Source organism: Diabrotica undecimpunctata, chromosome 9 (genome assembly GCF_040954645.1).
Source record: "Diabrotica undecimpunctata isolate CICGRU chromosome 9, icDiaUnde3, whole genome shotgun sequence".
Classification (NCBI taxonomy): Eukaryota; Metazoa; Arthropoda; class Insecta; order Coleoptera; family Chrysomelidae; genus Diabrotica; species Diabrotica undecimpunctata.
In genome coordinates this window covers 100,538,263-100,556,826 of record NC_092811.1, presented here as the reverse complement: position 1 = coordinate 100,556,826, position 18,564 = coordinate 100,538,263, and the positions used below count along the sequence as shown (strand labels likewise).

General features: G+C 35.2%; 1 protein-coding gene across 1 annotated transcript in view; it reads right to left on the bottom strand.

Moving 5' to 3' along the window:
- Positions 1–14,708: 14,708 nt before the first annotated feature.
- Positions 14,709–18,564, bottom strand: part of LOC140450322 (uncharacterized) — a 74,457-nt gene continuing 70,601 nt past the window's right edge. The window contains exon 7 of the mRNA XM_072543899.1: positions 14,709–18,482. Coding sequence (XP_072400000.1) covers positions 18,385–18,482 — 98 coding nt within the window. The 3' untranslated portion in view covers positions 14,709–18,384. The remainder of the gene's footprint in view (positions 18,483–18,564) is intronic.

The following is an 18,564-nucleotide window of genomic DNA, read 5'->3' as shown; positions in this document are numbered from 1 at the left end:
GTCCACAAAACAAAAAAAAATCCGAAGTTATATCAGGGGCGCCAGGTAAATTGGCCCACAGTCCACACTATGCTTTCCTGTCGTGGGCATGGAAACTCGCTCTGGTCCTATTCTTGCATTCATGTCACCTAATACAATCTTAATGTCATTTCTGGGACATCTCCTGTAGGCTTGCTCTAGGTCTTCGAAACACTGTTCTTTTATTTCCTCTGGTTTGTCATCAATTCCCATGGGGAAGATTATAAAGATAGTTCCCTGCAACCAAAGCCAGTACACAAGAAAGTACAATGAGAACAAAAGATACTTGAGTCAAAATTTGAATATTAAATGTATGATTGATACAAACAGAAATGTGAAACTGTGAACAGAAATCCTGTGAAAGATAAATATTACTACCGAGTCTTCAGTCAAAAATTTAACTTGCACTTTAAACCTTCTTCAAAGGACACTTGCAGCAACTGTGACAAATTATTTTAAAAAATCCGTGCTGAATCTGATGAGAAAAAGACAGCCGACTTAAAGGCAGAAAGAGAATTGTATTTAAGGCGAGCAGAACTGAAAAAAGATGCCGCGGAAACCTCGCAGGTTAAATATGTTTGCACATTTGACCTTCAATCCCTAAACTCACAACTTCAATAGTATACTAATAGAGAAATCTTTATATCTATAACTTTGTCATCCATTGTTTTAATAACAATGATGTTATGCTTTCTAACTCATGCACTGGACAACATTTAAACTTGTTCAATATCCTCTATTGGTTATGTAACCAATTGATTTAAAATTTATAATATCAGGCTACTTATTCCTTCCCAATGATACTGATTTCGGTATAATAGAGAGAGCAGCAAGGAAACATGGGACCATCAATATGACTGATACATCATTAAGACTGCAAAAGTGAAAAAGCCTCAGTTTGATGTTGTAAAACTACAACGAGAAGAGTTTTTGAACAGAAAACCGCTCGAAGATTCAATCACAAACAGGACAAAGGACACGTAGGCAAATCAATTGACTTAAAATATGGTGGTTGAGGTTTAAAAAAGGAGCACCTTTTCAAATAAAAATAAATAAATCTTTCAGTGAAATTTCGAAGATCCGAACCTTGGACATCTCGAAAAAGACCAGTAAACCAAGGCTTGGTAGACCCGTGGAAGTGCAAACCTTACTGATTCTACAGCGGGGTCAGATTTACCCAACCAGAAGAAAAACGAATTTAAAAACAAAGATAACATGTTGTCTCTACTGTTTTACATACCTCCTATTCATCATGGATAGTTTAGAAACCTTCCAGGCAATCAGTCAAATCGTCAAGCCCAGGACAACAAAACGACTGAAGGAAATGACACCGACGATTCGTTTGTTTAAGTAGATGTAAAAATAAAGTGTATTAACAACAAGTTAATTCATTATCTTCCTAAAATTCTTCAGAATACATTTGAACCAAGTCCACTTTTTTGCATTTTTTTGGGGATATTACAAGACATTTGGCTAATAATAGCAATGTATGTAAATTTGTTATGAAGCTTTAAACCTCTATAGCTAAAGTGGACTTCTTTTTCTTCTCTACGTGCCATCTCCGCGACGAAGGTTGGCAATCATCACTGCTATTCTAACTTGTGACACTACAGCCCAAAAAAGTTCCGTTGAGCTGCATCCAAACATTCCCTGAGATTTCTCAGCTATTATCTTCTTCTACCTATGCTGCGCTTTCCTTGAATTATTAGTTTTAGGAATTCATATCTGTCACCACGTGTTATATGAGCCAGATGTTGTAGTTTTTTTATTTTGATGGAATCCAGTATCTCCCTGCTGTTCTCTATTATTCTTAGTACTTCTGCATTGGTTATTCTGTCTGTCCAGGAGATTCTCAGCATTCTTCGATATGTCCACATTTCAAATGCTTCCAATTTATTGAGACATTGTTTATTTAAAGTCCATGTCTCCACGCCATACAAAAGAACAGAAAATACATCTCTTCATATGGTGCCCTATCCAATTAGTGGATATTGGCGACAATTCTGGCATACTCCTCTCGGTCTTGTGTGGCTCTAAAGAGTGCATGGGCATCGAGGTTTGTCCAATCCCTTATGTTTTTAAGCCATGAGTATTTCTTTTTTCCGATGCCCCGTTTTCCTTCTATCTTCCCTTCCATAATAAGCTTTAAGAACTGGTACTTGGAATTTCGAAATATAGGTATGACCTAGATAAGCAGTTTTTCTTCTTTTTATTATTGGCAGCAATTCTCGTTCTCTGCCCATTCGACTTAATACTTCGACATTTGTTGTGTGATCTGTGCAGGGAATTTTAAGTAGTCTTCTAAATACCAACATTTCAAAGGCCTTCAATCGGTTCATCACATTCGCCTTTATGATCCAGGTTTCTACACCATATAGCAGTATGGAGTAAATGTAACATTTTACAAAGCGATATTGAAGCGTTAAGTTAAGGCTGCTGATGCTTAGCAAAGTTCTTATATTAGTAAATGCTGTTCTGGCTTGCTCAATCCTGCTACGTATCTCTATTGCATATTTCTTGTTGTGATAACCACAATTACCTTCGTCTTGTTTATATTAATCTTCAAGCCCAGTCGTTCTCCTTCAGTGTTTATTCTATCTATTAGTCGTTGTATCGCTTCTTGGTTATCAGCTATTATGACTGTATTAGTCCATTGATTTTGATTTCATCTTCAGTGTCACTTAAGAGTCTATCGAAAATCGTTTCAGAGTAAAGATTAAAAAGGAGGGGTGACAGAACACAACCCTGTCGTACATCTTTTTCGATTGAGAAATATGATGTAGATTCCAGTCCTACCCTCACAGATGCCACTTGATTCATATAAAGGTTCTTTATGATTTTAAGGTCATTCTCATCTATCGAACGTTCCTGGAGCAATCTTACTAATTCTGAATGATTAACACAATCGAACGCTTTCTGGTAATCTATAAAGCATAGGAAGACATCTTTTTACTGATCTCTGCATTTCTGAAGTAGGACAGTTAAGCCATAAAGTGCTTCTCTTGCGCCAAATCCTTGTCTGAAACCGAACTGTGTGGGGCTAATGTCTCTTTCATATCTGTTTTATATTCTTGTGTGAATTATCTTTAAGAAGAGTTTTAGAACCTGGCTCAATACGCTAATCATTCGGAATTGGTCGCAACTATCAGCGTTTGGCTTTTTTGGGATTGGTATAAAGGTTGATTGAAGCCAAACCTGTGGTATTTGATCGGACCCATAAATATCATTAAAAAGATCTACCAAGGCGTATATTTTGTCTCACTCAACATTGTTAGAACCTCTATGTATATGTCATCTGAGCCTGGTGCTTTTCCCCATTTGCTCTGTTTGATTGCCCGTACAACTGCTGACTTCAATATTTTGAGGGAGTGGTTCACTTTTATATTCACTTTCAGAGTTTCTTCTAATGTTGTCTGAGTATACATAGTTGCTGTGTGTAGTTTCTCCAATGTTGAAGTAGATCCTTGGGATCAGTAATTAATTTATTGTTCTTTACAATACTGTTAAAACTGCAAGGTTTTGTATGACTTGTCGCTTTTTTAACGAGTTTATGTATGTTAAAGTGGTCATGTTTTTCTTCCAAGTTCTCCATTTCTGTACACCTGTTTAGCAGCCACTGTTCTTTACCTTTGCGACACTCTTTTCGTATTTGTCGGTTAATCTGCTGATGTTTGGTTCGGTCTTTGTTTTTAAATGATCTGCGATCGTCCATCATTGATAATATTTCGTCAGTCATCCAATTCTTCTTTTTGTACTTTTGAGAAGCGATTAGAGACTTGGTGGTGGTTACGATAGCTTTTTTAATATAATTCCATTTGTCTTCTATACTGGCCGGGTTGTTTAGATCTTGCCGTGATATCCGCTATTGCCTCATTTAATTTTTCTGTGACTTTTAGTTTAACGTTAGGTTGTTTTAAGCTGTTTATATCAATTGTCTTTTAATTTTCTTAAGCTTAATTTTCAATTTTCCTACTACGTGATTGTGATCAGGTCCGATATCTGTTCCAGGGTACGTTTTTACTCCTTGCAATCCATTTCTGTATCTCTGATTAATCAATAAAAAATCAATTTGATTTCTTACGACGTTGTCATGCGTATGTTGTGGAGACTGCCAGGTGTAGAGTCTCCGAGGTGGCAATTTGTACAAGGTATTCGCAATGACTAATTTTTCTTCTTGACAGAACTGGATTAGCATATTACCTCTCTTGTTTCGATCTTTACCTAGGTCAAAGTCACCCACGACATCCTCAACACGTCCTCGCCCTACCTTCGCATGATTATAAGTGTCTGGTTCTTCTTGATCAGTTTCATTAACTCCTTAATCTCTATTAGAAAAATAGAAAATACATAACACTGTAGTACTCGTTTTCTAAGATTTAGGCTGAGGTCTCTACAACATAATATTTGTTTCATTATTGAATGCACTTTTCTATTCTAATTCTAATTTTTTTAGTACACTCGCGATCATAAAATCCGGGTCACCTTGAAAATTTCAAGTTTCTTGAATATTTTTGCATCTGGTGCAGTAATAACCTTTTTTTTAAGCTAATGTATTTTTTATTTGTCATCAATGTTTGTTTTTAAAGAAAAAAAAACGGTTATTTTATTGTTTTTATTAAAAAAGCAGAAAACAAACCAAATTGTTGAAACAGACATTCGAAAGAAAAAATGAAAAATACAGAACTTGGTAAAACATCAGTGGAATTTCAATGACTAATATCGTGTATTGCCTCCCCTTGCTCTAATAACCTCTTGCAGACGACGGGGCATATTCTCAATTTTTCTCCGGATTACATTTTGTGGTATGTTATTCCACTCTCTCACTAACAGATCCTGAAGCTTCTGTGCGTTGTTAGGAGGAGGTGTATGGGTTTGAATACGTTTTTTTAAATCGTCCCAGAGATGTTTGATGGGATTCAGGTCCGGAGACCTAGCTGGCCAGGGTAACCTCGTAATTCTAACCTCGTCCAAGTATTGCATACTGATCCTGGCAACGTGCGGTCGCGCGTCGTCCTGCATAAAAACGGCGTCTTGTCCAAGTTCTGCCATGGTGGGCATAACATGTTCTTCCAGAATCTCCGTAATGTACCTTCGTGCAGTTAAGGACCCATTTTCGATGAAGGGTAATTCTGTGTCGACGTCGGAAGATACACCTCCCCAAGCCATGATCGAGCCTCCACCAAATGGCATTATTGGAGCAATGCAAACTTGTGAAAATCGTTCACCGGTTCTCCTCCAAACTCTTACACGTCCATTGGATCCAGTTAGGCAGAAACGGGATTCATCTGAGAATAACACTTTGCTTCAATCATTAATTCCCCAATGCGCGTATTGTCGAGCAAAAGCTAGTCGTGCAACTCGATGCGCCCGGCCAAGTGGCGGTCTTGTAGCCATTACCCGAGAAGATAGTCCAGAAGAACGAAGTCTTCTTCTAACTGTTTCAACGCTAACATTGCAATTTCGTACTTCCTGTAGGCAATTTCGATGCATAACCGCAGTTGAGGTCCGGTTTTGTAAAGCCTGAAACACAAGAAAACGGTCATCTCGTGCCGTGGTCGTTCTTCTTCGTCCAGAGCCAGGTCGTCTGGTTAGCAAACTCGTCTTCCGAACGCGTTGAAGCACTTGTTAAACCGTAGAAAGGCTTACGCCAACAGTTCTTGCGACTTGCCGTTGAGTGTGACCGTCTTCCACAAACGCAACAATGCGTGCGGTTTCAACAACAGTCAAGACATTTTTGGCAAAAAATAAACAATAGTAAACACTAATAAAGGCAATAATAAACGTTTGTTTGTTGCGTTTGAACAGAAAGTCGAAGCACAAATGAGATATTTATAACAAGCGGCAGTTACAGGTACCGTTCATTTTGGGAAGTGTACAGTTTTCCGCGTAAGCGGCATTATTGGAATTCTTTGTTACAAAGTAAACCGCTAAGCTGACAACAATTCTCAGAAACATGCATTAGTTTGTATTTGTATTATTATTATTGTTTACGATAAAGCTCGTTAAAAATGAAATAACGGCGATTTTCAAGGTGACCCGGATTTTATGATCGCGAGTGTATAATCGTCTGTTTCATTAATGTTTGCCCCTAAATAGAATTTTGTTTTCTTTATGTTTAGTGACAGACCAAATTCTTCACTCGCTGCAACAACCTTATCTAAAATTCTTTGTAGTAATATCTAAAAGTGGACTTGGTTCACTTGTATTCTGAATCCTCCATAGTGTCATCTCTTGGCAATCGTCACGGCAATTTGCACTTTCGATATCGCTACACCAGCAGACCAGCAAGAGATCAGCAGAGATACAGTTAAACCAAGTTCTCAAATTGTTCAACCAGAAGGAGCGTCTTCTTCCACGACTTCTATCCTATATTATTTATTACAACAAGATATAACGATCGCTCCTTATCTCTGTCGAAAACGATACAGTTGTGTCATTAGGTATAATTTATGGATAGTAGCATGTAGCAAAGAGTATCGGATAGGTCTAGTGAGGCATGCTAGGAAGCAAGGAAAATGTTTTACTGGTTTTTATTGGGTAATGATTATTAGACAACAATGTAACAATCATTCTAAAAATAAAACATGAGGTTTATTTATTTTATTACTTCACAAAAATATATGTTTATGAGAAGATTTTTAATAATCTTATGTAGTAACACAATAACAATAAATTGTAGTAACAATTTAGAAAATAATGCATTTTTACACCATACAGATTGAACGAATTTAAAACGGAACATACAATTTAATATATGTCTGTTTGAACTGCATTTGAAATAGTGGACCAATATAAAACTTGGACAAAAATAAATCCATACCCGGTGATAGACATTGTATAAAATATCGTTCAACTATTTGTCTCCTTTAAAGGAAAGAGGAGCTTGCCTAATAATCGGAGAGATAGAGCCGAAATTTTGAACTGATCAGTAATAAGACATTTCTCTATTGGAATATATTCATTGTAACTGGGTTAAGACTTTGCCTTACAGGCGGACGCCCCTCGTGGTACATTGGGTGGCTATACAGGGATGAAGTTCTCATTTTTTTCGGAAAAATTAACGATCGATAATATGGCTGAAAATTTGCCCAGAGTAAGATCTTGGTATAACTAGACGAAATCCCAAAGGGCGGACGCGAGAGTGGATACATAAGGGGTGGCGGACAGGGGTGAAATTGCAATTTTTTGGGAAAAAATTAACGATAAGTAATATGTCCGTCATTTTCATGGCTCATTATTTAGCCCCTAAAAACTCTAAATCGAAAAGAGCGGACAGCTGGGTTGTTACAGGGAGCCATAAAACGGGATCAAATGTATCACTTGCCTGCGCATTTTAGGTCTCGGTAACAATTTTCAAACTGATTTTATTATGATATTTTTATACCGATTGATTTGAAAATTTGTATGCTCACTTCTGTTACTATTCTGAAAAGCGTCAAGTAGAATTTTCCTCAAAATTTTCCAAAAAAATTTCCGTAAATGAAAATTTTCGTAATTTTTTGAGGTAAAATCTAAATTGTAGAATCCTTTCGATTTTCTGTCAGTTATACCATGATTTTTTTCCAAAAATTTTCAAACGATTTTTCCGATAAGAAAAAAAAATTAGAAAAACTTTTCTAAAACATCTGATAAAACTCTACGTCATCGTCTGAATCTTTTATAGAATATTTTGTAGTTTTAAAATGATATTATGATAATGTTTTTTTTTTCAAACTAAAGTCATATTTACTTTACAAATCACATTTTTTTCTTAAATATACCTCTGGTCAAATTTTCAGCCATATTATCGATCGTTAATTTTTCCGAAAAAAATGACAACTTCATCCCTGTATAGCCACCCCCTGTACCACGAGGGGCGTCCGCCTGTAAGGCAAAGTCTTAACCCAGTTACAATGAATATATTCCAATAGAGAAATGTCATATTACTGATCAGTTCAAAATTTCGGCTCTATCTCTTGGACTATAAGGAAGCGATAAGTGGTTTGACAGCATAATGACTGCTTGTGTAGTCTAGTTTTTTCAGTGATTCTAGGCAACCTATTTGGGTGGAGTTTTGACTTGTTCTTGAATGAATTCAGAATCCAGCAGCCCGCTGAAGTATTGGATTTTTATAATATAATTATTTGACAACCTTTTGTTGGCCAACCACCTAGAGCGGAGTTGAGCCGAAATACATTGATTTCGTATGTTCCGTTTTAAATTCGTTCAATCTGTATGTAACAATAACATATTAGTGAGTAACATATTGATTGTTCATATAAAATGTAACTTTGTTATAAAGCTAAATTCACAACGTAACAGAATACACCAAAGTGTATTATTAAATCAATAAAAAACATTTTTACATAAACTACAATTATTTACAAATGATTTCCGTGTGTTAATATTGGAATTTGACTGTAGCATTTACCAAACAGCTGCTTTTAGAAGACTTTAACAGAACATGAAATCTATCCTTATAAATAAAAATAAAATGCAATGTGCTGCCATAACAGTCAGCTCCTTTGCAATGTGGCAGTCGATTTTTGAAAGTTCATGAAGTTTACATGAGCAGTTAGAGCAAAATTTATAGCTTACGTAGCCTAATATGGATAATAATTCAGCAGGGACACGCAAGGTGTCCAATTTTGTATCGTACAAAGTAAATAGTATGTCCGTAGTAAGTAGCGCATCCACCCCGTAAAGAGGAAAATATAATTAAGATTAGATGATAAGAGCCAAATATCGGCCGAAACATGTAGCGTGGACGAAAAACATTCTTCTAGAGAGAAAGGATACCCATTAATGCATTTTAATACTCTTAATACACCGCCCTCAGTAAATATCTACTTCGCCACAAATAAAAACATTTTAAATAAGAAACAAAGAGACTATTAAAACGAAGATAAAATAGACAGTACCAATGATACCATATTTTAGGGAAAAATATTACTCAATTAGACAATATTGAAGAAGAAAAAATGAACCAAGAATAGGTAATATAAACAAAGCCAAGGAAATATATTGTCTTTATCAAATTTCCTAAAAAATTGTGACCTAACACTATGCAAAAACTCATATAAAATAAAATCAAATAAAATTCTCGCGACCATCACACTGAAAAGATTAACGAAGTTAAATTTCGAATCAATTAAGCTGGCTTTAGAATATAATCCTCCTGAATTGACCACAAAGCAGTGAGGGTGATAATGGAACAATCGGTCAAACCGAACACACCCTTATACCTAGATTTTGTCGATTTCGAGCCTGTATTTGACGGCTTATCACATGCTGTTGTGTGGAAAATTCCGGAGTTAAAAAACATCCCACCACAAAGACAAAGATCCAAATATTCCAGTCGAATGGCAAGTCTGTTCTACTCTATTCTACTCTACTCTAGGGATGTGAAACCTGAAAAGTGACAAAAACTCTTATACACAAACTGCAGGTCTTTTTTAACAAATGCCTACAAAGAATTGTTCGTAATTTTTGGCCTAACATCATCAGAAACAAAGATCTGCTACACCTGTCCGAACAGAAGGAGATAGCAAATGCCCTAGTCAAGAAAAGTCCAGAAAGTGGGGTTGGATAGGCCAAACAGTTCGTGAAAATAGTTCCTGTATTGCAAAGACTACTCTAGAGTGGAATACACCTAGGGGAAAAGAAAAAAAGGACGCCCAGCACAAACTTGGAGAATATCAATTATGAACGAGATGAAAGGTTAAGAAAGGTCTTGGAACGAGGTCTTCATTTTCACTGAAACTCTATACTACACTTAGGAGATCAAGGACCTTATATAAAATTTAAAAATTAAATAAAAGAGATATAATAAAAAAGCATCTATAAGTAGAGAAGATAAATATAAAAAAGGTATAAAGATCAATATTAAGATATAATAAAAAAACCTATAAATAAAGAAGATAAAAATAAAAATGGTGTAAGGATCAATACGAAGATCAAATGGTTTTAAACGAAATGCATACTAGATCAACCACATACGACTAATTGTTTAAAATATCATTTAATATATCAATCATTTATATAATATTAATATATTATTGCTTTTGAGTATATCCGCTTGTAAAAGTCCTCTCACTCGAATGGCTTCGAGGGAACTAGGGGAAAAGAGGGTACAGTGAGAGATTTGCCAATATTTGGTAAATTGAATTTTGATTGTTGGCACCACTAAAAAAAAATAAGTTGGCGGTATGACTATGACATTCATCTTTTAGAAGCAGTGACAGTTTGAAACATTTTGTTCTTAGTCGATGTCAAGTGTTCAGTCATTGTCAAAGTAATTGTTATGCTCGCAATTTTAAAGTTTGTATGAAAAAAACTATTAACAATAAAATTGTGTTGTTAATAGTAACCGATAGTTACTATCGGTTACTATTAAGTATTAGTATATTTAAGGTAAGTCTAAAGCATGTTACTTTCTTACTCATTAGTTTCAGAAACATTTTTAAGTCGTTTAACTGAAAAAATTGTGATGTGGGTAACAGTGAGACATTTCATGTGTGGGTACAGTGGGACACTTTATAAGTGGTCTCACTGTTCCCTTATAAAATTATGTTATTTACATTTTGGTAAAAAATTACACTAACTAAACTAATCCTTGTTTATTTGCAGTATGGTGCGTCCCAAGAAAATTGCAAAAACCGTTGGTCGGTTCACGGACGAACAAATGAGGGAGGCGGTACTTTTAGTTACAAATGGTATGAAAATATGCTGTGCTATCAGGGAAACAAACTTAAGCTTCCAAACTTTAAGCAGATATATAAAAAAATACAACCTACTTGTAAGATGAGTCCTAGCTACAAAGTTAAACAAATTTTTTCGTCACAGTTAGAAGAAGTTCTTGTTCAATACATTGTGACTTGCTCAAAGATGTTTTATGGGCTAACTGTAACCGACTGTCGCAAGTTAACTAGTCATTTGGCCAAAGCTAATAATATTAACCTACCGGACAATTGGGAACAGTCAGGATAAACATCAACAAATTGGTACAAAGGATTTCGAAAACGGCATCCAAATTTGAGCCTACGAACACCCGAAGGTTGTAGTTTAGCTAGGACAGCAGGATTTCATCGTGCTAATGTAAAATTATTTTTTGAAAAACTAGAAAATGTTTTAAGAAGGCACGAAAATTTCTCAAATGGTCTGAGAATTTATCACCTAGATGAAACGGGAACTTTGAGAGTCGCAAACAGTTCAGCTAAGGTTGTAGCCTAAAAGAGCGTCAAGCAAGTTTCGACAATTCAAATTGGCGAACCAGGAACATTAGTTACAACGTGCTGTATCGTAAACGCCTGTGGTAGTGCAGTACTACCTGTGATGGTGTTTCCACGGATAGCCATATGTTGGTAGTAGCTCCTCCGGGCACCTTAGGACTGGCTACTAAAGCTGGCTGGATGATCACGCAGTGCTTTATAGAACTATTGAAGCATTTTATCAAACACACCTTAAGTTCAAAAGAAGACCCTTCGCTCTTAATAATAATGGACAATCATGAAAGTCTTATCTCAATAGAAGGAATTAATTTGTGCAAAGAAAATGGTGTTACAATCAGTTCCTCCTCATTGTACAAAAAAATTACAGCCGCTTGATGTAGGTCTTCTAAAACCTTTTTATATCTTTTACAATGACGCCTTACGTTCGTGGCCTATCCCCGAGCCCTGTAAACATAGCTGCAGCTTTCAAGAAGAATGGCATTTTTCCATTTGATCTTCATGTCTTTAACGAAGGAGATTTTCTGGTGAGTCATGTGACGGATAGACCATCTACCCCAGAATCGCTGGAAGAATTATCTTCTACTTCTACTAGTGAAATTCAGCTTCATCAACTTGACGAACAAAGGAAAAAGACACCAGAAAAAGATATGAAACTACAATTTGTGAGTCCTGTGGAAATACGAGGGTATCCAAAGAAAGCCAACGTACCAGTAATACGCAAAACAAGATAGAAACATACAGATATACCAGAGAAAGACGAGCTATAAAAAATTAGAATAATGAAGAGGGCGATTGAAACTGTTAAGGTAAATATATTGTCAAAGTTTAATGATTCCAAAGAGGAAAAAAATGATAGAATATGTTGACTCTTCTTCTTCAAAATTTTCAGTTCACGATTCAGAGAGTTCAATGGGCCTTGAAAATACAGATGATAACGAAGATTTTACCAATTTAACAGTTGACCCAGTGATAGTTTCAAGGATTCAAGGCAAAGATTTCATATTGGTTAGACTTGATTATGATGCCAAAAATAAAACAGCGAAAAAGTATTTTGTGGGGCAAGTGGCAAAACAAGATATTTTGGCTGTCGAAGTTAACTTTATGAGAAAAAGTACAAAAAACACTAAATGTTACCGCATGTCACCAAAGGGCGTCATTTTTTTTGTTAATTTACCTAACCTAACCTAACCTAACCGATACTATTTCTTAAAGTATGTATGAGTGATCCCAAATGTGTTTTTCTTCTCTTTTTGTAAGAGTCTTCTCTCTTTTGTGTCTTCTCTCAGCAATAAATTTCGATTTAAGAAGACTGTCTATTAGTTTGAACAATAATAAATCAAACTGATACTGTTGTCTCACTGTTCCCCCAAGGAAAGGTACAATGAGACAATTGCACCTATTATTTTGTTTGAGTGAAACTTTTTTCTATACGATATTTTTGGTACTTTAAGTGTTCATATGTATTACCAATTAACCTAGTCATGTCTTTTCGCCATACTTTAGTAAATAAAAACATTTTGAAACAAATATGAAGTCCTAAATTTTTTCGTCCCAGTGTACCCACGTTTCCCCTACTCACTTATTGAATATTAAACTATTCAATAATTTTTCTGTCTAGATTGAAGAGCCCAAAAGATTAACTTCTGAACTCAATTTGTTAAGAGATTATTAATTTTTTTTATTATTTATGTGCGTTGTCATCATATAAAATGCCTCATCCCTGAATATGTACAGGTTAAGGCACATAAAAGATTGTGCGTTCGAGAACAAACTCGTTATGTTAAAGTAAATAATGTATCGGTCGTGAGTCGACGACCGATTACAATATCATTCATGCAAACTTACGTTTAGAATAATTACAATACTTATATTTACAATACTAATATTATACAAGATGTTGCTGTATTTCATCGATAAAGATCTACCTCAAAAAGATCTTAGTTGATATAAGTAGGTTAAAAATTATAATATTGAAATCAAAAATTGGTCTTAAATTAAAAAAGTTTTGAACAATTTTCCCCAAATCTGGCGAAAAATCATGTAAAAGTAATATTTTAACACGATAATCGCCGCAATACAAAGATATTTTGGTCCGATGAACCAAAAAATTATTTTAATTAAATATTTTAAAACGGTAATAAATAATATTGTTTTTTTTTGCCTTAGGCGTTATATTAACACAGCAAGCAAAGAGATGCGCTGCGGAGCAAAGCAAGGAATAGCGATGAAGTGTAATTAACTCAAGGACCGGCAGATGAATTAATTTTGAATGAGAGGTGGGATGAAGTGTTTCCACTCCGAGCGAACTCGATCGAATTAGAGAACTGATGCAATCACAAGGCGCATTACTATTTTAGCGCATAAAAGGAAATCAATAGTGTGCATCAACGTCAGGCACTGTGAGATCAGAGAGACAAATACAAAGTAGTCAAGTATTTGTGCTCATTCTAAATAGATCCAAAACCGCTCTTTATCATCTCGTAGTTAGCGGTACAAATACTAATATTCTTCTAATTTTAAAAGCACTATTCTCAGGTAAACATGCATTAACAGATTTGAAACGGAACGACATAACTCTTGCCAAATGTTGGGAAAAAAACTCAACTGCCTACTCGTCAGTAATTGCTACGGGTACAAGATAAACGTTGGTTTTCGGAGTCAGACAGTTCTTCATATATTCTTCGTACACCTACGCGCTGACAACCTGTGCGCTGTTAGTCTGACTCAGAAGTTTACCGGAATGAGCGTTCTATTCTGGTTTCAGGCATCTGACGTAGATGAGGTGTTTATACTTCCAGCAAATATGTCTTAACTTATTAATTGGACATATTTCTCTTCTGATTGGTTTTATCTTTATTAAAACATTGTCATTAAGCAGCAGAAGAGCTGCAGCTTGTTCTCTTGTAAGTTGAAAGCTACACTGATCAGTCAACGCTCTAGTAGTAGTCTTACCAATATAAATACAGTATCACGTTGCACCGCTGTGAAGTTCGCAGCTCTTTCCGCATAGCATCGCTTGCACAGTATAGAGTATTCAGTGAGCTGTTTTTTTTAGACATGGGACCTGTTTTACAGAAAATGGTATATTACACATTTTTTTTTAAATAGTGTGGCGTTAAAAAGGAACAATATATTCGGAAATTAAACGATAATATTCTATCTAATGAAGCAGTCGAGTCTTTTTAAGTCTTTCTTACACATATAATACAAGCCCTTCTTCTTCTTCAGTGCCTTATCCGGTCCGGATGTTGGCGATCATCAAGGCTATCGTGGTTTTGTTGACTGCTCTGCGTCCCGGTCCTCTTCTGCCAAATACTTTACAAGCCAGAATTTATCAATTCGTTAACGCATTTAAAAAGAAAACAATGAACAATCGTAACTCGGTTTCTTGTGGTAATACATGGCTTGGTGAAGGTTGTAATTCAGTCAATTTGGTGATTTCTGAAAAATCATATTGCAGAAATGGTTTCAAAATAAACATGAATTCTAGAACATCAATTAGAGAAAAATTTGGTTAGTAAAAGACCAGTTGGCAAGGTGAAAATTGTATAGAACCTTTTATATTTTAACTTTAAGGAAAACTTTTTCTAATTGCTGTTGTATTACTGATCTATCTTACTATCCTGCCTTTTGATTACCTGTTGTTTTGAACCCATTTGTGCAATAAAGGCTGAATTTTCTGAAAAAATCAACTATTTACTAACTAGTATATGGAATACATTAGAAATGTTCCACTAGATTCTAAATATTTTAAATTCTGAAAAATATATAAACTTGATTTGAATCTGCCAGACGAATTTTGCATAAAAATTCAACATACCAAACGTCAGTCGTATTTGTGAAAATTTTGTGTATAAAGTAAATAGAATTCCAGTGAATAAAAATAAAATTTCAATTATAATTTTACAATATCATCATATAAAATAAACTACTAATTACCTACAACAAAAACTGGACCATGCCAAACCAGCCACAGCTGATCGCCAACTCCAGTTGATGTTGTATGTGGCCTATAAACATGGTTTGCACCATGCACCAAACTTAAGTCTACCGAATTTTAGAATAATATCGCTAATGAAGTTCTAAATCGCAAAACACGATATACAAGGCAAAAAGCAAATAAATAAAATTATACTGGTATTGGAAACTGTTGGCTCTCAGGAAAACCAAATTTCCTTCTACAGAGTTGACAAACCAAACAAACAAATTGAAAATTTTTCAATAACCATACTAGATTTACAATTAACAACCAACCTTCTACTATAGATCTCGTACTTATTAAAGGACGAATAGCTAAACCCACCTCTCCTGTAGGAAAGGCTGAGCAAGCAGTTATAACGGCTCACATTCAGTTCAAAGTTCAACCAAATACTACCACGCAAAAATAATGTAACGTATGCTACTATCGAGTTCTTTTAAGTTGACACTAAACTCAGCTTTCGTGAGATTTATAGAAACAACCTTAAATCATGGATAAAACGAACAGAAACTTAATAAACAGTATAATCAGGTAAGCCAAGAAAAACAAACATAAAAATAAATTCTTAAATAAATAACATTAATTATCATCACACGAAACTTAAATAAAATCTTTATATACAAGCGGGTGTTGTCCTTTGCTTTCTATGGTACAGCATACTATGGTTCCTCAATTTGAGTCCTTATCCTATTTCTTGGTTCAATTTCCTGACGACTGGAGTGGGTCGAACGAAAACCTGCACTGATCCGTCGGAGAGCATCTGCTTCTCAGCTGGATCCATAATTGACGAGCGGATAAGCGCTGGAATATAACAATGGGATCGGATTTGAGTCTAGTTACGCTCTCGGCTCCAGTTTTTCCGGTCAAGATCATTGCGATTCTGGTATGCGCTTAGGAGATAATTAATAGGACTTGCTCAATGAGGATCATCTCTATCTGCCTTGGCAGTTAAATAGCTCTAAAGGCTCTCGAAGCACCCAAAGTTAGCTCTAAGCATCTTCTTGGGTACAAGAGAGCAGTGGCTAATGTTGCACTGACAAATAAGGTCAACTTGATATGGGAACCGGGACACTAAGGTGTGAAAGGGAACTAAAAGACTGACATCCTGGCAATACGGGGCTCCACTCAGCCTGTGGTACCCGAACGTGTGATTTGAGTGCCCTACAGTACTGGTAGAGGTATTCTCAAGGAGCTTCTTTTGCGGAGATTCCAGGACTTCTGAGTTGGTGGTGGAAGTAACTTCTTTTACTAAATCGTAAAAGATGCTCTCTGGTGGTTAGTATGGTTACCGACCACTACATCTGCTTGGATTGGCGAATGCCGCGGTACCGCCTATGTAATGGAGAGGAAGAAACCTCCTCACATGTCATCTGGAAGTGGCCTATCAGAGGTGGCTGATCCTGGGTTCGGCCTTAATGCAATCAAGCCGAATGAAGGAGTTACTCCAAAGAGAGTTGTGGTTTCTGTAGCGGAAGGCAGGAAGAGCTCAGATCTGGAGCTCTTGCCGATTCTAGCAAATATAGGTCCTATAAATACCAACTTTATGAGCCCAGTCTGTTTGAGATGGGTGATACAATGGAGTCTAAGTGTCTGAAGGGCTCACAAATGGGCCCTTTCCCGATCTATTCCGACCATGAACATACAATAAGCGAATAGAATTCGTACCAGTTTCAATAATTTGATTGCTGCATAACAAGCGATGACAAGAGCGAAATACAAAATGTCAGATCATCAGTGCTTGTTCGGTTTTGGCTGGTACAAACTTATTTATATTTGTTCTATATTACTGTATTAAACATGAACTAAGGAATATATAGTATGAGACTATTGGAAACCTTTGTAAAAAATATTAAAAAATATATAAAATATTACGGCTAATCTTAAAACGAAATAAATTGGTCCTAAAATTCATGGCAATTAAAATGATATAACATTAATGACGATATTATCACCTGTTGCTGTTCTAAAATAATTAATGAAGTAAAAGTATTAAATGAAGAAATAACCAAAATACCCAAAATCACCAAACCATATAACCTAACCCAATTATTAAGAATATTCAGAAGATCAATATTTGTACAAACATATCTTATATATTGTATAACCTATGTTGTTTTCCTATGTGTAAAGCACTAAGTTTATCCGAGGTCGACATGTCGGATCTAAATGCTCTGATCGACTCCTGAGCGTCAAGTTGATAATAATAATATCCCAAAATATTAATATAATCTAATAACCCAAATTATATTAGAAAAAAAGTATAAAAGTATATAAGGTAAAAATTCAAAATAGGATGAATATGTTACAAGAGAAATAAAATTTTTTGTAAAATTAGAGAAGGATTATGAATGTATACCTTTCGAAACCAACGAGAAGAAAGCAATGAGTACTCCTTTAGAGCTTCCGCATACAAAATAATTCTAAGCTAAGATGGCGAATGGACATTGACCCCGAAGCCAATAATGCTCAAACATACTCACACACACACACATACACACACACACACACACACGCGCGCACACACATACACAAAGCTATCATAACAAAAAATAGGAAAAAATATCTCTTAATAAATTGTAAAAACTGTTTCATTTTCTCATTTGAACAGTCCTTTATTCATAAAGTTAAATTTTTTTTCTTTATGACAACAACGCGTGGGTTCGTAATATGCAGATTTGTATGACAAGAGTCGCTGTCCAGTCAACTTTGGAAATCAATGTTTCACTTTTCATAATGAAGAGAGAGACCGAAGGCAATAGATTATAGAAAGAAGAACACTCTTCAAGATAAAAAATTTAAGAGATGGAAATGGCCAACCCTCAAAAATCCAGAAGGCTCCAAAAGAAGGAGTTGAATGAAGGAAATGAAAGGCTTAGTGGAAATTTGTTCGTAAATAGGTACAATTCTGTACATACTTTTACATATTACTGCAATATAACTAAAATTAAATAATAAGTATTTCATTGACCGAGGTCTTTAAAATTCATGTTTCTATATCAAAATTCATCAATTAACTTTAGAAATTATCGAAGTGAATCATTGTCGTTGAAATACAGCAACATATGATATACTATAATATATTAACACTAACTGTACAATAAAAAGCAATCAATTGGCACAATACAGACTTATCTAAATCACAATGTTATATCCTTTCATTTTTTTCTTTCTTCTTTTTCATTGTTTTTTCATTAATTTTCCGTTCTTGTAGACCAATTTATAGTTCTTGCGTTTTTGGTAACCTTGGTATACCTCAGAGATATGTTTGAGAGTTGCTGTAAAAAAACACAAAAATTATTAAACTAGTTTTTAGAATATTCAAAGTTTACACATTTTATTATAAGGAGTTTTAAGATA